The sequence below is a fragment of the Trichosurus vulpecula genome, chromosome 6 (assembly GCF_011100635.1).
Source record: "Trichosurus vulpecula isolate mTriVul1 chromosome 6, mTriVul1.pri, whole genome shotgun sequence".
In the NCBI taxonomy this organism is placed as follows: Eukaryota; Metazoa; Chordata; class Mammalia; order Diprotodontia; family Phalangeridae; genus Trichosurus; species Trichosurus vulpecula.
Window position 1 is genome coordinate 75,531,370 of NC_050578.1, and position 21,616 is coordinate 75,552,985.

The 21,616-nt window shown below is 39.9% G+C and overlaps 1 protein-coding gene across 1 annotated transcript in view; it reads right to left on the bottom strand.

Moving 5' to 3' along the window:
- The window catches only part of FRAS1 (Fraser extracellular matrix complex subunit 1), a 352,531-nt gene that overhangs the window by 144,040 nt on the left and 186,875 nt on the right, over positions 1-21,616 (bottom strand). The window contains 3 exon segments of the mRNA XM_036764965.1: positions 2,496-2,612; positions 5,095-5,273; positions 11,677-11,830. Of these exon segments, the coding sequence (XP_036620860.1) occupies positions 2,496-2,612; positions 5,095-5,273; positions 11,677-11,830 (450 nt within the window).

Below are 21,616 nucleotides of genomic sequence, written 5' to 3' on the forward strand. Positions count from 1 at the left end.
ATTAGCAATGAAGGATGCATGACCTTATGGCACCCAAGAGCCAAAGACCATTTATGGATACTTCCTTCTTATTTAGGAGGACAGACTACTTTAGGAGTAAGATGTCTCAGCTCTGGCCTGATTCTTCCAGCCCTGAGAGGCAAGGGAGGGGAACTGAGAACTAAACTTACATTTCTTTTTTTAAATTTTACACTATTGTCATATTCCAAAATGCTCCCTATATCCTTGGCCTTCCCAACCCACCATTACCAGTGAACTATCCCTTATAAGAAAAAGAGTATAGCAAAGCCAACTGCCAAGGAGTCCATATCAGGTGGCACGTGCATGATTCTAGATGCCACAGTCCATGCCCATACATCCCATAGTCCCCTACCTCTCTAGAAAAAAAGGGAAATGCATTTTATCATTTGTTCTCCAAGACCAAGATGAGTTACTCTAATTAATCCACGTTCAGCCGCTTTTTAGTGCTGATTTCATTGAAATTATGGTTCTTGTGCTGCTGGTCTGTTTACTTAGGAAGTCTTCTAATAAGGTATGTGGATGGCATAGAGGATAGATCCCTGAGCCTGGAGTCTGGAAGACCCAAGTTCAAATCTGGCTTCAGTCACTTATTACCAGTGGCTCTCCATTTTCCTAGGATACGCATTTTAAATTTTCCTGGAGACAACTGTAGTCCATGTCTCATCATGTAACAATGCTGGTGAAATATCAGCGGTGAAAAGATAAGGCAAGCTTTCATGAAAAGCTTGGGGTCATTAAAGAAGCTTTACAATTTCCCCAAAGGAATCCAGCCAGTTCTTCCCCTGCTATTACTAAAGCAACTTCCAAGCTTTCTCTGACTCTCTTGTGTTCACTTTTCTCTATAGCACAATAGTGTCCATTTAGGTGATCAGAGTACCTAAGTTTTAAGTCTTTCAAAATGGTTCATTTTTATAATACTGATGTCATAGTGGTTCTGCTCGCTTCACTCTGCATCAGTTCATACAAGACTTTCTATGCCTCACTGAAATGACCTTTTCTCCATATTTTCTAGCGTAATACTATTCCATCACATCCAGATACCATAATTTGTTCAGCCATTCCCCAACTGATGGGCATCCCACTGCACAAAGAGCTGCTATAAATATTTTTTACACATATAGTCCCTTTTCTGCTTTCTCTGATCTCTTTGGTATACAGGTGTGGCAGCTATATAGCTGGGCCCAGGGGTATGCACCCTTCAGTGACTTTTCATGCATAAATCCAAACGCTGTGGACTCATTCACAGATCCATCAAGAACATCAATGGGCTGCCCACAGCTCCTTCATGACAAACCCAGGTGGTGCAGTGACTTTCCCGGCATGATTCCAAATTGTCTCCCAGAACAGGCTTAGGCTACTCTTCTCCTCTTATTTTTTTCCCCTTCTAACTCAGTCTCCATCTCTCTGGCTTTCTTCCTCTCAACATCAGTCAGACCTGAATGTGTGTTCTCTGTCAATCTCCTTCTTTCCTGCCTGATATCAGCAGGAGGTACCAGAGGCAAGTGACAGCCTTGTTATATCCCATGCTGAGAAGACAATATCTAAAATATTTGAATATTATGTTCATTTCCTGATGCCTCTGTTCTCAGCTATGCCCTCAGACAGCAGCTGTGAATTACACCATATTATGATTTCAGTAAGGCAAAGTCATAATATTCTTGTGGACAAGAAAGAGAAATGTGAGATGAATAACAAGAGATGTGGATTTATAGCTGGCCAAAAAAACCTCACCCAAAGAGTGTTAATATCAACATGTAGGGAGGTCTCTAATAATAATACTAACTACACATATATTTATGCATAAATACAAATACACAAAAATATGTCTGTATATATGCACATATATGCATACACAGAGAATGCTCTATGGATAGCAAAGCAAACACTCTTTATCATTTTGGTGCTATTATCAGCAGCTTGGATAAAGACCTGCTTATCAAACTGCAACTGATGCAAACCTAGAAAACAAAATAATTTGATAAAAACCAGGATTCCAAAGTATCTCAACAATGGGCCAAAACCAGAACCCCTAGGCATTATAGGCACAAATATAAAACCTGACATTTAGGAAGAGCACAGCATCAAAATATGCAAAAGGGCTTCCCATGGCTTAACAGTCACATGAAGGGATGAGATCCAGAGGACAGACAGAACTAGGAGCAATGGGAAAATGTTTTAGAGAGGCAGATTTATTTAGGTTTGACATAAAAGAAAATGTCCTAAAAATAGAGTGGGTTGTCTTGTGAGTTAATCGATCCCCCATCTTGAGAGTATTCAATAAGAGGTTGGATAACCACCACATTCTACATAATGGCTTCAACACTCTGAGATCCTGTGATTCTCTCCGCAGCCAATGGAAAATGTGATGAATGAGATTGTTGTGAAGTTAGGACTTCACCTAGTGTGAAGGAAGGCACATTTTCATTCCCACTGCACTGTTTCTCCTGTCTAAAGGAACGACAGACCAAACTCACAGTCATATGCAGATTGGCTCCCAGGAAAAGCTTTGCAGGTTCAGGTGTCTTTGGCAAGATGGCAATGTTGAATACTTGGTTCTCCAGATGGGCCTGGGGGGCAGTCATACTGGACACCTGTAATGGCAGGACAGAGAGGTAAGACCCTAATCTGTATTTAGATGGGAACATGTTCACTTTGAGATATACTCAAGACCAACCTGGTCTTCTTGTTATACTACTTCATACACTTGAGCCAGCTAGGTAACACAGTTGATAGTTTTGAGGCAGCTGGTGGCGCAGTGAATGGGAGCACTAGGCTTGGAGTCAGGAGGTCCTGAGCTGAAATTCAGGCTCAGACACTTATTAGCTATGTGGGCAAGCGGCTTGAAGGATTTCTGCCTCAGTTTGCTCAACTGTAAAACCTCCCAGACTTGCAGAAGGAAGGGGGGAGGGAGGGGAGGAGGGAGGGAGGAAGAATTGAGCAAAATTAAGTAGTGCATTGAGTCTGATGGTATGTGATGGTGACTTGGTGGAGGAGAAGGGTTATTGTTCCCAAGACTATCTAAACCACTTCAGGGAGAGTAAGAGTATTTGCTTTTTCTTGCCTTTTTTGCTCCTTTTTTCCCCACCCACCAAATACAACATCAGAGGCAGGATTCAAACCCAGGTCTGGCCAGGTTCCACACTCTGTTCTATATCCCCTAGATACCAGCGGCTTCCTCGTGCCTGAATGGGCTGGTCTCCCCAAGTAAGTCACAGTGTCTTTTAATGGGGCACATATTACAGAAATCCTGAGTTTTAATACACAAACTAACAGATGGGATATATTGATAGCTCACGACAGCATTTCAGAACGAAAAGAGAATTAAGTCTGCGGAGCTCAGTTCATCTCATTTAGTATATAAAACAAGCAAAAAGGTGAAAGAGAAGGGCAGGAACAAATTTAAGCCCAACATTTATCTCATTTTCGATCTATGTCATACCACCAAAGTGCTGAATGGAAAATGACTGGCCACTTACACAAGCCCATATTTATACAGACTATTTTAGGGAAGGTGGTTTAGATAAAAAATACAAGATCTGACTCGGGATTGGATGGCAATTGATTCTAATTGTTCCTAAAGGTGACCCCAAATGGTGGCACCTCATTCCACATAAAGAACATTGGAAGGAGGCTTGTTGCACTGTTGCATTTGTTTTTTAATCTGTTAAAAGAATATTAGTAAAAACCCTCTTTCTAGCAAAAAATAAAAATAAAAATACAAGATCTGATACCCATCTCTACAACATTCACCAAATTCATGTTTCAATAAGCTCTGTCTCCTTCAGAGAAACCCCATGGGAAGCTCAACACTTCCTCTGGCGATGCTGCCATTACACAATGCATTTCTGTAACTCGTCCTTGGGGAGTGTGTATAGAACCAAGGTCTGAGTCACACAAAAAGACAAATCTATCTCCTGTATTTTGTTAGAGACCTAAAGCTAGTTTGATCTTAGCCAAAGTCCTTTCAAATAGTTTGCATCCAACCACAAAAGACTTGCCACCAGTAGGGAATGGGGAGGGATGAAATATTTCTTAAGCACCTACTATGTGCCAGGCACTCTATTAAGTATTTTACAAGTATCATCTCACTTGATCCTCACAATAACCCTGGAAGGGAGATGCTGTTATTAACCTCACTTTACACATGAGAAAACTGTAGCAAACAGAGATTAAGTGATTTTCCCAGGGTCACAAAGCTAGTAAAAGTCTGAGGCCAGACTGAACTTGGATCTTGACTCTAGGGCCAGCATTGTCTCCACTGCGTCACCTAACTGCCTAGCAAGGCTAATCATAAGAATGTGACACAGACTTTCAAGGAAATTTGAACGAAGAGCATTTCCAAAAATGCCTTTGAGCATTTTTAGGCCAAGGTGAATAATTAGAAGAAAATTAAATTAATTTGGGTACTACGCATGTTAAAGATCACCCGTGTTACTTCATACTCAGGTCCTGTACAGTATTATTTGGTTAGTTACTGAGTGACAGGACATATCCACAGAGTCGTCTGAAGAATCTACCATTTGTAGCTAACTTGTAGCTAACATCTTTACGTCAAAGCATACACTTTACTGGTCCAGTCTTCAAGAACCTCAGGTCTCCTCTACGCCACAGGGAGACACTGGAAGAAGGTTTTGGTGGACAAAATGGTGTTTTTGTCTATTGCCATGAAAACTAGGTGGAAATAGAGCCACCAGAAAGAAAATTCCTGGTCCTTGATGTGCATAACTGCTTCAACTATAAGTTGAGATAGTATATCCCATATTTTTGTTGACATTTTGAAATAAATCTCTCCTATAAACATTTCTACAACAAATGAAGAGGTATTTGTTCCCAAGGATCTATTGTGATGTAGAGAACTATAGATTAAAATCTCTTGGAAAGAGCATTTTAAATCAGCAGATGGAGCCACCAATCTTAGGGGTTTTATAAGAGTGTTTGCTTTCATTATGACATCAACGCAAAATTACCCATTCATTTTTTTATACTTGATACTCTGATGTATCATTTATCTTCTACACACACATGTTATTAGAGTTACACTTCAAGGAACTGAGATAATGAGCTAAAGGGTACCTGAAAGTTGAAGGAATCACTTTGTGCCTGGGGACCCGAATGCTTGTACCACACAATGCCTTCATTGATATCTTGCTGGGTGAACGTGTTGGTGGGCGTCGCCATTCTTCCATCAGGCAGGTGCTGCCTCCCATCCACTGGACTTCCTTCGGGCATGTTCATCAAAAGAACCACCTCCCCTGGAGGAGCACCAAGCATAATTACCATGAGGTAGACAGGGAGTGAAACCTTTATAGCTTCCTCTCTAAAAAAAACTGGGGGGATGTTCTGGCAGGATTTCTATCCTTCTACTAGAAGGGAGTTGTTGCCCATATAGCAGACTCTAGGCACGTTCCATCCAAAGAACTCCCTCCCCTGAGAGAGCAGCCTCTTCATTTCTTTTCTTTTCTGACTGTCTAGACAGGATGAGGCATAAAAAAAGATGGCAATCATTACAGAATCATAGATTCCATTTGCAAGTCTAAAAAAGTCCAACCATCTCTACAAACAGAACCAAAGCATGAAATAACTGACTGATGTCCACTAAACTCACGCAAGAGAACCAAAGAGACAAGGCAGAGAGGATTGGGGTAAGTGGATAAAGGACTAGCCTCTGAGCCAGAGCCCCAAGATCAAGCCCTGTCTCTGACACATACTGAATCTGGCCCTAGGCAAATCACTTAATCCCTCCATGTCCTAGGCAATTCTCTAAGACTATATTTAAGTTGCAAAGAAACTACCACCCTCAAAGGTAGAAGGCTTCTTTTTTCCTCATCTAAATTGCCTCTATCAATGAAATCATAGACCTACTCCCTATCTCCAATGAGCACCCAAATAAGAATATGGAGATTTGGGCAAATCAATGTGATGTTATGAGTTGATCAACTTTTACAAAAATAAAAATAGCCCAGAAGATATATTTGTGGGGCGAGGGAGGGGGGAATTTTTACCCCAAAATAATGCTTTCAAAAAGGAAAGGTTAAACAAAAAGTTATACAAAATTTGATTGGAGAAAAACTCAAGAAAATCTATTTTTAAAGAACTGAGTTTGCATTATAGATTTTCTGTGATCCACATATCACACCAATATTCAGGTTTTTTGTATAATTTCTAAAAGTCTTCCTTACTACTCAATTTCTTTGAACCTTATTTGAAGTGAAAATGGGATATTTGTGCCTTTAAGTAAAACATCTGCTCTTATGACTCATTCTCCACCTGAAACTCTTGGCCTCTTTTTAAAAAAAATCAATTTTATCCTATTTTCAGCTCTGAATTTTCTCCACACTATCCTTTTAATAGAGATGATGCTGCATAGGTACAACGGAAACAACTGTCATAAAGTATGGCATCATGCCATCTCATAAAGAGTAATGAGAAGCTGTGGACTGGACAGGGCTGAACTTGGAGTCAGAAAGACCTGAGTTCAAGTCCCACTTTCAAATCAGTTTCTCCATCCATAAAATGTAGGCAAGTAGGTGGCACAGTGGACAGAGGACCACCCTGGAGTAGGGAGGATTTGAGTTCAAATCCAGCTTCAGACACTTACTGTGTGACCCTGGTCAAGTCAATTAACCCTGTTTACTTCAGATTCCTCATCTGAAAAATGAGCTGGAGAAAAGATGGCAAACCTCTCCAATATCTTTGCCAAGAAAACCCCAAATAGGGTCATGAAGAGTTGGACACAATTGAAATGCCTCAACAACAACATCTATAGTACCTGTCTCACAACAGCCCTGGGTGACTCAAATATGAAATGGTAAGAAGGGTGGGACTTTTTTTACTGTTTTTTCTTTTGAATGCTATGGCAATCTAGTGCCTTTAATGAGTCTTGCCTTTGTCTGAATCAAGAGTCATTGATTGGAAACAATGCATATGATATAGGCGCAAGTGATTAAAGATCTTTCCCATACCCCTTTTGCTAAGTAGGCAGTGAGCCCTCAGGACCCTGAACAGGCTATATGTGCTCTGAGGTTGGTGTTTTTCTTTTGGGGGTACACTCATTGAAAGAGTGTTGGTGATGAGACTTTGGGAAGCCCCCCCCCCGCCCCACCAGCTTTGAAAACCCAGATGTTGGCGCTTCTCTCTCTGGTAATTATGTATGTGATATCTATGATCAGATGGAAGCCTGTGTGTTGATTTGCATTCATTTTGCTCTGTTTGTAATTTCTGTTTGTATTTGCTCTGAAGTTCAGGGTGCTGACTTTTCCCCTTGAACTAAGTGAATGATGTATGTATGTTTAGCTAAAGTAAGATTGTTAACCCCTTAAAGTTGCTTTCCTTAGAAAAGCACATCAAACAACCTGTGCTGGCAGCCCTCCTGTGTGCTGGTGTTATTAGCCTTACACAACCACAGTAGTGACAAGTAGCATTGTTGTTACAACTGGTTTGTGTTATTTGCTCTGTTTATGTAATGTATGCTCAAAATTTCTATTTGTATAATCTCTGAAGTTCAAGATGCTGGCTTTTTCCCCTCAACTAAGTGAATGATATATGTATGCTTAATTAAAGTGAGATTTCTAACCCCTTAAAGTTGCTTTCCTTAGAAAAGCAGATCAAAGAGCCTGTGCTAGCAGCCCTCCTGTGTGCTCTTGTTGGTCTTTCACCTCCACAGCAGCTGCTAGCAATATTGTTGTTACAAGATGTTATGGAGCTCAAATGAGATAAAGTGTATAAGATGCTTGGTAAGCCTTCAAGTATTCTATAAAAGTCAGTGTGTGTGTGGGTGTGGATGTGTGTGGGTGTGTATACACATATGTACAAAGAGGTATGTATTCTTTGATATATGACATCTTAGGTAAATATGATTATTCCACAGCTGATAGCCAGAACCAAAAAGATTTTTACACTGGACATTTCTTATGTCAGTAAAGAAACCAGAATGTTCATCCACTCTCCTTCTTCCACCAAGCACAGGTTAAGAATTCCCTCAAAAGGGTCAAAAATTAAGATCGAAGAAACAGTTCTCAATCCTTATCTATCTGCATCCATTTTAGGGTGCGTAATTATGACTTCACAAAAGAATCTGGAATTTGAGTTAGGACTCGAAAGACAGATACATGTACAGATACATTCTCTACATCTACATGTAGAGAATGGGGGTGAAGGAAGTCAAAGAGAGAGAAATTAGAGGTGGGTTGTGGACAGTTCTTTAAAGTCAGGCTAAAGAGTTTAAATATTACTCAATAAGCAATGGAAAACTACTGAAGATCCTTGAGCAGACAGAGTGGCCTGATGATGAAGAGTATTAGAAGTGTGCAGGATGAATCAAACCAGGAGAAATCAGAGGGTAGGAGACCAATCAGGAGGTGATAGCAGTTGTTTAGGTGAGAAGCCACATGGGCCTCAACTAAGGTTTTTGTAGTAGAAGGGAATAACAATTGAGTGACAGAATTGCAGTGTTAAGGAATGTGATGTGTAAACTTTAACAAGCAATATGTTTTGAGACAGTATGAAACAGCAGAAAGATAAGAGATTAGGCCTCAGAGTCAGGCAGACCTTGGATTCAAGCCTTACCTCAGACACAGACTGGGTGTGTGACCCTGGGCAAGTGACTTAACCTCCCCTCCACCTACTCCCCCACCCTAGACTCAAATAGAAAAGGGGAAGGGAGGAGGAGAGGAAAAACTGACTTAGAAAACACAAATGAACATTATCTGGGTCATATTGTATTTTTATTTGTTTTGTTAAATATTTCCCAATTGTAATTTAATCTAATTCTGGTTCCACAGGAATTTTGCAGGCTGCTCTGGGAGTCTGACACCCCCATAAACCTAAGAATGTCAGACCAAGTGCCAATCTTCATCAATAAAGGGTGTTTATTCACTAGGGGTCCCCCATACCAATGAAATCATGGGTCTGGTTAAAAAATATATTCACATGAATCTATATGTACATGTATATACAGACACACATATATAGAGACACAGATATGTATATATATACAGATATATACAGATACACATGTACATATAGACACATATATTTATACAAACCTGAATACACCTATGCAGACACATTCATGCACATGTAAATATATGCATTTACACACATATACGAACATATACATTTGCATAGATACAGAATATGTATATACATGTATATGCCTATACATATGTATGTGGATATATACACATACATACAAATACATATACAAATACACACATGCATTTTTATTTTAATGTACACAATGTAAACATATGTGTGTATCCAAACTCAGTTCTCTAAACAAAGTGTAGTGAATGGAAACCATAATCATTCCAAGAAGTGAGGAAAGCATGGTAGTAGTTGATACAAACGGCTATCACCAGGCAAATTTCCCAAACCTCTTTGAATTCAATTCAACTGATTCAAGTTAATTAGCTTAGGTGAGTTAAAGTTTTCACCCTCTACTGGTTCCCTCCACCATTTTTATTCACATGATTCTTTCTAATAATAATTCGATTGTGACTAATAGGAGCTGTAAGCATATTTAAAGGAGAATAGCACAAAATAGCTCTTGCTGCTACTGTTCAGTCATTTTCAGTCCTGTCCATCTCTTCGTGACCCCATTTGGGGCTTTCTTGGCAAAGATACTGGAGTGCTTTGCTGTTTCCTTCTCCGGCTCCTTTTACAGATAAAGAAACTGAGATAACCTAGTATTGAGTGACTTGGCCAGCGTCACCCAGCTAGTAAGTGTCTGAGGACAGATTTGAGCTGATGAAGATGAGCCCTCCTGACTCCAGACCTGGAGCTCTATAGTGTTTTAAGTCTGCAGAGTGCTTTACATGGGATATCTCATTTGACCCTTAGAACAATCCTAGATGCTAGGTGCTAGTAATACTCCCATTGTGGAGTTGATGAAACTGAGCCAAACAGGTTAAGTACCTTGCCCAGGGTCACATGGTGTCTACAGCAGGTTTTACACTTAAGTCTTCATAATTGCAAGTGCAAGACTATCCACTGGTCCACCTAGCTGCCTAGAAACTAGGAAATTAAGAAATGGAAGCAACAAATTAAGAGATTAATGGTCAAGGGTAACCACCGCAAGAACAAAAAACAACCGCCATGACCTTTTTCAGCTAAGAAGATAGGTCTTGAGATGTTAACAAATACTTTATTAATATTTATTAAGGATTCAGATATCCAGGCTACATAAAGGCCTATTAGGTGATGAGTAGTTTATTCGATTACACACATCATAGAGTGGGATGGGTAAATTATCTGCCAAGGTAAACATAATCAATACTTTGATGCATCGCCTTTAATAAATTCATTGTAAGATAAAAGTACCAGCATATTTTCCCTAGTTTGAGCTTATAGCACCATTGTGCTGTGGCGTGGCCTTTCAACTAGGATACCACAGAAATTCATTTCTCTTCTCCACACAGAAAATAATCAAAAATTAAGACAGTAAGGCAGAAAACAAAAGCAGGTTCCAGAATAAGGACTGTGAAAAGTTTTCTTATTATATGGTGAAAGACTCAAAACTTAATCAAGAAATGTTTTGGTCAATGGAAAAACAGCGATCACAGGCCAAGTTCAAGGAGGTACTTGGAGATTTTCAAAAATCTGTACTTTGGCTGCGTTCCTAACAGCCCAGTACAAGTAGCGTTAGGTCTTAATTAGTACAAATAATAGATCCTGTGAACTAGGCACATGTTTTGGAATCCATACTATTCAACATTGGGATTATGCAAAATATGGTCATTGGTTCCAGCCCAATGAAACACACAGTTTAAAGGTGAATAATGTAATCACTTCACAGGAGTCCTTATTGGCACTAATTTGGACCTAGCTCTTTGAATCTCTCTCTCTCTCTCCCTCCCCCCTTCTCTCCCTCCCTCCCCCATCTCACTCTCTTTCTCTCTCAGTTCTGCCAAAGAAAAATTTGTTTTATTAAAGAAATAACACAACCCTTTTAACCCAATTTTTAATGTAAACAAAAATAGAGAGATATATTCAATAAACCCAAAGCCAGTAAAAGCATTGCTAACCATAAAGCTGTGGTATATAAAAGAAACCAAAATGGCTCTCAGAAAACCTCAAGTCTAATACCACCTCTTACTAGTTACTCGCAATGGGGTCTTAGGAAAGCAATTTAATTTGTGATCCTCAGTTTCTGCATCTGTAAAATGGACATAAGCATGTCTGTCCTGCCTCCCTCAAAGGGTCATCGTGAGGATTAAGGTAGGTATGGTACAAGAAAGATCTCTGGAAAGTTGTCTACATATATCAAGGGAACCCTTGTCATGGTTGTTAGAAGAGGCTAGGTTATACAGTATATCACACATTGGGCCTGGAGTCAGGAAGACTTGAGTTCCTATCCAGATTCAACTACTTACTATCTGTGTGACTTTGGAAGAGTCACTTAACCTGTTTGCCTCAGTTTCCTCAACTTTAAAATGGGGATAATGGTAGCATCTACTTTGCAGAGTAACTGTCAGGATCAAATGAAATGATATTTGTAAAGTGCTTAATATGGTGCCTAGCATGCAGGAGGTTCTATATTAATGCTAGCTATTTATTATTAGTACTGATATTAGTACTGTTAACACCACAGTAACATGAATGCCCTGAAGGAGCCATGCTATCCTTATCATCTCAAAGGAGAAAAAACAAAGTTACCAAATCTTGGGCGGTCTTGAGAAATTGTGTAGATGATTTCAGAGTCACTGGCACCAAGGACTTCAGCCCGTAAGATCCTGTTGGTGATCGGCAGCATTCCTCCTTCTGGGACCCACACCAGTGAGTTAGCCACCAGCTGAAGCTCTCCTTCAATCTATGAAAGAGAAAAAGCAGTGTTAAGTCTAAAGGGAACTGAGAAGAAGCCACCCTTAGGGCCACATGTCAGGAAGATGCCAACACTACTATATCTTGTCAAAGACATTCATCAAGAAAGAGAAGACCCACAGACTCAAAGTCACAGGCAGCCTCTCCTTTTAATTTTGCAGAACAAAAAGTTTCATGTTTTATAAGTCAACTCAATTCAACTAAATAAGTATTTTTATTATAGTTTCTTCAGCTGTACACAGTGAGAGGTGTATTAGGTTCCCTTAGGGCCCTCCAAGCTCTAACATTATGGTTCCATGAACCCAATGTTTGATTCTAAGAGATAAACTTAGACAAGGTACCAAGCTGGACACTGAGATAAAAAGTTGAAAAACAAGAAACTTACAATCTACTGAAGGTAAAGGTTTGAGAAAAGCATGACTTAGAATATTTTGCATTTTTCAGAAATAGAGTTAGTAAAATTATTGGTGCTCTGGTTTTCAACTTGTTTCACATATTAAAAAAAATCCACTAAATTTAATTTTAAAGGAGGCTTTTATTTCAGGAGGGACTTTTATTTATATTATTATCACTACTTTCAGATACCCTGATAGCTAAAATAAAGCCGAGAACATTCACAAGGGAATACACGTATAAAAAGAGACCAGGCACCACTTTACAATCGCACCATATTTGTGCTTTGGTCCTTTCCTAGAAGGCAATTATGACTATTCGCATTACACAAATCAGGCAAGTGGTGTAATTCAGCACCGGGGAGCTCGGAAGAGAACCTGGGAGAAGAGATGTCTATGCACATTCTATCCTGATTAATACCCTAAAAAAATCCTGAGCAATTTTATAGTTTCCAAATGACTATACTATCTTATTTATGAAAGCATCAAAAGGTATGTCAGCATATTGGTAAAGTATCCACTATAATGATGTAAAAAGGACTACAAATTCCTGAACCTTCCAAAATACATTAGCCTTGGTCCTAAGTTCCTGATTTAGTATAACCCATTCTAACACTTGCAGCAGCCTAGGCTATATTGATTATAGGCTGTTCACCCATAGAAACATTATTGGGCAGTATATCTGTGTGCTCTGTGTGTATGTACATATACATACACTCTCTCTCTCTCTCTCTCTCTCTCTCTCTCTCTCTCTCTCTCTCTCTCTCTCTCTCTCTCCCCTCTTCCTCCCTCCCTCCCACCGTCCCTCCTCCTTGCTCCCTAATTCTCTCTCCATTCTGTGTCTATCTGTTTGTCCATCTGTCTCTGTTGTTCTGTCTCTCTCATGCACATGCACACAAACGTGTGTGAGTATATGTATGCATATATATAAAACCATGTATATACACACATATATGTATATATATATATATATATATATATATATAAATTCATCCAAATCCCTGAATTTACATAATATATGTTTTGTACACAGAGTACTGTGTGTGAGTACCTTAAGGAATACTACTGAAGGTTGTTTGTTTTTTGTTTTGTTTTTCTTTTTGCAGGGGGAGGGCAGGGCAATTGGGGTTAAGTGACTTGCCCAAGGTCACACAGCTAGTAAGCATGTCAAGTGTCTGAGGCCAGATTTGAACTCAGGTCCTGACTCCAGGGCCAGAGCTCTACTCACTGCACCACCTAGCCGCCCCAGGTTGTTTGTTTTTTAAGGATAGGGGAGACTTAGGCATGCTTGAAGATAAGAGAGAAGGAACCTGGATACAGGGAGACCTTGAAGATTTGAGAGAGGAGGGGATGACTGAGGATGGTATTTGTTGGAGAAGACAGGAAGAGATGGCATCAAGTGTACCTGTGGAGGGATTGGCCTTGCCATGGAGAAATGCCGCCATTTTGTCAGAGAGTGAGGGAAAGAAGGACAGAGGGAAGACAATGTCAAGGGATTTGAAGATGAAGAAAACAGGAGATGAAGCTCACGCCTAATGGCTTCTTTTTCTCAATAAAGAGGCAGAATTTATTCAGTCTTTCCCCAAATGATGGTTCCAAGACTTTGATGCAACAAAACGTTCAGCTAGAAACATCATTGTACATGTAAACTTTTCCACTTTTTCTGGGATCTCTTTTTTCCATATGCCTGGTAGTGGTAGCATTCGGTAGCTAGCAATCAGTGAATCGGGGGGATAATTCCAAATTGCTTTCTGCAACACCGGACCCAATTCAGAGCTCACCAACAATATGTTAGTACGCCTATCTTCCCACATTCCCTCCACACATTGCTATTTCCATTTTTTGTCATCATCTCCAATTTGATGTGCACGAGGTAGAACATTACAATTAGTTTGATTTGCATTCTCTTATTAGGACTAATTTTGGCCATTTTTAATATGACTACTGATAGTTTGGATTTCACCCTTTATGAACTGCCTGTTTAGAGGGGGTAAAGTCAAGATAGGGAGACATTTTTCTAGCCTAAAAACACTTTAGTGGTAGGCATGAGAAATTTGTGACACTGGTGTGGAGCCCCACATATGAAGTAGCAGTAACAGCAGCAGCTTCAGTAACCTTCAGTCCAGAGACAGTGATTGGCAACCCTATTGTCCATACACAGTTCTAGGTCAAAGTTCCAAGGCAAAGAGAATGTTAACACTTGTGGCTGCAAGGAACCAAGGGGCCCTTCCTGGACAAAGAACAGAGTGCAGACCAGGAGAGCAGTGACCACACCTTTCTCAGCACCAGAAACTTGCAGATCCCCACAATGAACTCTGAAAACAACACCACAAAAATGCCTGAAACTTGGAGCAGTGCCTCCCCACCTCCAGATAAGTAGAGCCCAACTTTGACATAAAGTTCAAAGTCAAAAAATAATTTAGAAAAATGAGCAAACAAAAAATGAAATTGACTGTAAAAATCTACTACAATGACAGGGAAGTCCAAGACATAAACTCAGAAGACAACAATGCAAAAAACAGTTACAAACAAAAGCTCAAATAAAAATTCTAATTGGACCCAAGCCCAACAATAATTCCTGGAAGAGTTAAAACTGGTAGAGAAAAAATGGGAAAAGAAATGAGAATGATACAAGAAAATTATGAAAAGAGGATTGACAGCTATATGAACTGATGCAAAGTGCAATGTGAAGAACCTGGAGATCACTGTGCATAAAAACAGTAATATTGTAATGATGATCAACTGTGAAAGACTTGGCTACTCTGATCAATTCAATGATCCAAGAAGATTCCAAAGGACTCGTGATGAAAAAATTCTATCGAGAGAGAGAGAGAGAGAGAGAGAGAGAGAGAGAGGGAGAGAGAGAGAGAGAACACTGAGGCACTCTGAGTGCAAACTGAAGTGTAATTTTCTCACTTTTTTTCTTTCTTTTTTTGGAAATATGGCTAATATGGACACATGTTTTGCATGATTTCACATGTATAATTGATATCATACTGCTTACCTTCTCAAGTACAGAAGAAGTGGAAAACAATTTAGAACTCAAAATTTAAAAAGAATGCTAAAAAAAAGTTAAAAAAATTTCTTTTTAAAAAAGAATTGCCTATTTTATATCCTTTGACCCAACCATACAACTATAATATAGATCAAAGAGTTAATAAATATGCTTATCTAATGGGGGAATAGGTCTTATTCTTATAGATCTGTATTAATTCCCCAGTATCTTAGGTATCAGAGCTTTCTCAGAGAAACTTGTTAACAAGGCTTTTCTCCCCAAAATTAACTATTTCTCTTCTAACCTTTTTTTGAGGGGAGGGGGAGGCATTTGAGGTTAAGTGACTTGCCCAGGGTCACACAGATACTAAATGTCTTGAGGTATGATTTGAACTTAGGTCCACCTAACACCACAGCTAGTGTTCTATTCATTTCACCATCCAGCTGCCCCCTTTCCTTCTAATTCTAATGGAATTGATTTTATTTTTGCAGAAGCTTTTCAATTTTACTTAATCAAAATTGCCCATTAATTTTTCTGCAACTTCTCCCTATAACTTGTTTGATTAAGAACTCTTTCCCTATCAATATCTACAGTTGTGAACAAGATCTCCTTCCATGTTCTAATTTATTTTTTTAATGACATGACCTTTTATACCTAAGTCACCAATATGAGTTTGGAGCTTACTGGGGTATAGAGCATGAGATCTCTGTCTAAAGCTAATTTCTGCTAGACTGGTTTCCAGTTTTGATAAGCATGACATCTAATCTTTGTCCAAGTCACGTATCAAAGTAAAAAAGTCAGTGAAGCATTTAAAAAAATATGCAAAGTAGAGGGGAAAATGAGGTTTATAGGGTTGTGGCAAAGCTGGAAAGCCTTAAAACTAACAAGATGAATTTATTATTTGCTTTATGAAAAAAGACAGTCTGTTGGTAATAGAGTTGCACATTTTCACATAAAATCCTCTTTTCCAGTTCTTTGCATATGGAAATGTTCATGTTAGCTAAGGTTTGTCAGGTACAGAATAATAAAATCAAACAACGTAACTTCATAAGAGGTCAGGGTTGCACGTTAGCAAACCAATCTTAAATGAGTTTAGATTAACCACTGTTTAAATTATTATCAAATGTCATTAATGTGAGATTTTTTTTTCAAATGGCAACTGCTATCAGACTAAACTAGAGAGGACACTTATCCAGTACCTATTGCATGCTGAGCGCCATGGGAATAAAAATACAAGCAAAAAGGAAAGACAGTCCTGGCTACCACGTAGCTTACATTCTGACAGGTAAAGACCACCCATAAAAGGGATGCTTAAAGCAGGGTGGGGCGGGTGGGAGGGGGCAAGGGGGGAGAACACAGAGTGGAAAAGTAGCCTAGACAGTCAGAAGGTAAGCTGGAACACTAATGAACACGGTGGTGTGGAGACTTCCCCAAATGGAGGTTCTGAAGAGGAATCTATTAATCAGAGAAGGAAGTTTCAGGGGTAGAAGCATCTTCATCTTGAGAAGGCAGTTTTTTTAATAGAATCATAGATCTGCAGCTACAAGGGACATCCAACTCCCTCATTTTATAGATAAGGAAACTGAGGCAAGTTTTGGTCTGAAAGTCTCAGGAAGGGTGGAATCATAGGGAGTTGGATAGTTATGGCCTTTTGAAAATGTTTTTATTTAACTGAATTTAAAAACAAAATGGGCATTTTCATAACATAGTGGAATAGGAAAAAAAGATGACTGCACATGAAACTGCAAATCCATTATGTACAATTTGCTATTTCTTTTAAATATATAAACAAGTTATCACATAACTTTTTTTCTTTTTTCTTTCTTCCCCTTCCCCCCATAGGTGGTTACCGTTAGACATAAATGTGTGTGTGTGTGTGTGTGTGTGTATGGGGGGGGCAGGGCAGCATATATGGGTGTGTTCCTGCTTGCTGTTTTCTGTTTGTCCTTCCTTCTTGAAGACGATTATGACATCAGGAAGATGATGCCATGACTTGCAAGTGAATTGGATTTAAGTGAGGGAGGGCTGGGCAAAGTCACCAGCTTCACTTTCTCCTCCGGAGCCATCTGGGTCTAGTGGCCGGATATAGATCAGGACAACTGAAAATGGCCCTGGATGCAGTGAAGATCCTTGGTCTTTTCAAGCTAAGGTCCTTAACAGGTCTCAGTTTGACTGAGGCAAAGCCTATTCAGTGATTAAGGTTTAATAAGAAATGAAGCAAAGAATTATCCTCTTAAGAAACAAAAATTTAAAAATCTGGGAGGGAAAGACCCTCAGGGTTTCTGGCCAAAACAGAAAAAGCCATTCAACAACTTCGAGTGATGAAGTCATTTTGACTATTCTAAATACCTAAATTTACTATAAAGGACATATGAAGGAAGACTATCTGCATCCAGAGAAAGAATGAATAAATACAAGTATGCCACACCCTTTCAGAAGCAAAGATCATACCGATTTGACTACTACTTCCAGAGAAAGGGGTAGAAAGCCAGGATGTAAGAAGGGTGCTACAGGAGGCAGACACTGTGGAATGGGGTAAGGGACACACCTGCCAGGGTGGCCAAGCTCAGCACTAGCAAGCTGACAGATGAAGCATGGAGTATTTTGTACTACTAAAGTACTGCTACATAAAAAGCCTGATCATACTTTGCCTTATCAATAGCAGCCATCAGATCAAGGCAAAATAGCATCCCCAGGAAAAGCAGTGGGAGTGGTACAATTTAACAGAATTAAGGAATCCAGCTGCACAAAGCCAGGACCAAATAGCCAGGAAATACTCCCAGCAACCCAGGAATTTTCCATCCAGTCAATGACATGGAACTTACTGGTTTTTCAACATCAAAGCTACGCAAGAGTAGCAAGTAATCAGCTCAAAATAAAAACAAGAAAGGGGTCAGTAAAGATGATTACATTTTTGCCAGAGAGAAATATGTGAAACAGGCAAGATTTCTAGAGTAAAATCCATTTACTTAAACAAAAGATTGATTTGAGAGTGGAGCTGGCTCTTACCAGAAAGAACTAGCTTCTCTCTGGCCACATCCTAATCCTTGTCAGATACTAAATAGTTTTATAAGAATATCTCCAGCATTCTTTTTTACTTAGTAATCCACCCAATTAATCAAACCTATTCAGCAAAGCACTCTTTATTACTCCTTAATCTTGAGGATTTATTTTGTTTCCCCTGCCCCATACCCCAGTTGGATATGTTTGGTTTGCCAGTTTGGAAGCCTATTTTTCATAAATATTCCAACAAACGTCTTTAGGGTGATATTCAACAGTGTTTGCATCTAGACCAAGATGAAAAATGGCATTTTTACAAATGTGGATTTGAAGTCTGGAAGGGAAGAGGGACAGGGCTGGCAGATACATGGAATATTCCTCCCTTTGGTTCCAAGATGGGCATCACATTGGCAACAAATTCCCCACCGGAGAACACTGTTCTGATCAGGATAGTCGCAAGGTGCCAGTGCCATGCTCATCCAATCCCTGTCCTTTTCTGCTCACAATGACAGCTGAAGATATCTACTGAGTGTTATCAGCAATGGTTTGGACAGCCACTCACAAGGAATTAGGCTGAAAGCACTCTACCATCATACCGAAGTCACAAGCCAGACACTGGCCATCCAATAACCCTGAGCAAACAGGATTGTTTATTGTAGATAGTCCCTTGTTCCATATTCACAGATGGCTATTCAAAACCCAAACAAGAATGATTAACCCTCCAAGGTTGTCTATACATCTACTTGAAACCAACAACTGCAAGGAAGTTGTCTTCTTTGCTCACTGGACATTCCCATCTACAACAACTTCAGCAACTGGTAGCGTAGGACCCAAAGAAAGCTGTTCAAAGAGAAGGTCAAAGGCCATAGGACATACTGAACAAACCACTTAATCCCTTAGCACTCCTACCCCCTCCTTTTTTTTGATAAAGAAGACAAATGAAGAAAAAGTGTGGAAGGAGACTCTAAATAAATTTCAAGTACTATTATCATTATGTAATTTTATTATATTACTATCTAATATCGCTACACTATTATTATCAACAGATTAGGATTCTTATTAATTAATGAGCATTAACATTCAGTACATACTGATAAACCAAAATGCTGGGATCGATGATCTAAATGTCTATAAGGGAAGAAAGGATGATATCGCACTCAGAGAAGTAAACAGAGACAGTGACCCAAAGATAAGTCAGATCACCTTGAAGAGAAAGGTAACATTACTAAGGTTAGTGGGCCCTGGGTTCAAGAAGAGAACAGAGGATTAAAGAAGGTCCAAAACTAGCAGTTCAAGGAGGTTACATTAGCCACAGAAACCAATGCAATCCCTACTGCATAAATACATCTGCAAGAAGCAAGAGGTCCAGGCAAGGGAGTGATTGAGCCAACTTGTACCAGGTTATGAAAGCCAGTTGTTAAATTTTCAATTTGCTCAGACTGTTCAGTTTACACCTTGGAAATCAGCAAATGCTAAAAATTAGGGCACAATTTACTGTTTTGCTGATTGACTAGACCTAAGAAAGGATAGAGAAAATGTTAATAACATAAGTTAAGGGTGTTGTATATATGTTCACTTTCAGAGAGCTGGTTGTTAAACATTTACCAGCACACCCCTGGATCTAGGAAATGGAAATACCACAGGCAACTTTGGCCATACTTCCAACTCCACTTCCTCTTCTAACTCCTGATGAGTACAGATCCACTGGGAACTCAGGTAAGCAAATTGCTTGCCCTTGGGGACTCTAAAAGAGTTCAGCTATTAGGCAAAGGAAAGAGATGCATGATCTTCCACCTGGACAAAAGTAGTGGGCAGGGCTTTCTGATGCTTGTTCTGACTAGAGAACAGTCAGCTTCCCTTCTCCCTGGGAATACAGGCAATCTTCACATCAAAGACACGGAACAAAAGATATTTAGCCTGAATGAGAAGACTTAACAGGGACATGATAGCTGTCATCAAGGATCTAAAATGTTGCCAAAAGATAAAGAGATTAATACTAATAACTGGCATTTATACAGTGATTTAAGGTTTGCAAAGCATTTTACATACTACCTAACAAGCAATAATACTCTCCCCATTTTACAGATGGGGAAACTGAGGCAGTTTCAGTAACTTGCCCAGGGTCACACAGCTAGTGTCAGAGGTCACCTTTGAACTCTGATCTATGCACTGTGCCACCACTTTCCCCAAAGAGCAGGTGGGAGAAAATTACAAAAAAGCCAATTTAGATTTAAATAAAAGAAGCTTTTTTATCCCCTTAACAATTAGAACTATCCAAAGAGTTGTCTCAAGAGGCAGTGGGTTTCTCCTCCCTAGGTCCAAACAACAGCTTGTCAGGGGTCCTATGGGGAGGGATCTATTCTGTGGGATTCTTCCCAGTGGGCCCTGTAAGCTAACACTGACAGCCACAGTTAAGCTCCATGATCCGTATCACCATGCCTCTGTCTCATCTTTGTCACTGAGCTCAAGGATCTGTCTGGGTGAGCCTGGGCTGGGAGATTATGCCAACACTCAGTCGAGGGAGGGTTCCCAGGCCCTTCTGCAGTAGGAGGGACCCCCAGAAGATAATCCAGACACGAGGGAGCAGCATTATTCTGCTGTGTTCTCTCTGGAGGGCTGGGGAGGCCAGACTACAGTCTTTCGACTACAGGAGTTCAATGGAGAAAGAATGCTTTGGCCCTCCAAATTCCTTGATTACTCACTCCAGGAATTAACCCAGATCCTCTAAAGGGATCTGAGTATGAGTACTTCCCTATTTCCTCAGATACTTATTAGCTGAGTGACCCTGGACAAGTCACTTAACCACTCCCTGTCTCAGCTTCCTCATCTGTAAAATAGGGGTGGTTTTAGTACCTACCTCCCAGGTTCACTGTGTGGATAAAATAACATTTCTGGGTTCCCTTAGACTTAAAAAAGACTGACCATTGGGGTAGGTGGAGGCCAAGAGAGAGGTCAGCCTGGTGAGTGATATCACTCTACTTCTAAAGGGGTCTATAGTTCATTGGCCATTAACCAATGGAACCTGGCACTGCAGGAACAAGGGTCTTTTAGGGAGAATTCCAAACTTACTTCTCAGGAGCTATAGGTCCTTCATTTCCCATTTGCACTCCTTATCCATAGCCCTTCCCTTATAGATGAAAACACCTTTTTTTCTTCCTGGGACAGCCAACTCAGCAGAAATCCCAGAACTAACCTTAAACACGAAGACACACCACATCTAATTATTCAGCGGTGCACTGGAATGAGCTCTATGTGCAGAGATTAGAATGCCAGGTAAGAAAGCTCTGCAGCCTGGGGTTACGTTGAAATATTTCCTAACAACTTGTGGATGGGAACCAGAAAGGAAGAGAAGAAACTCTCTTCTCTGGGTATAAACAGTCTCCTTCAG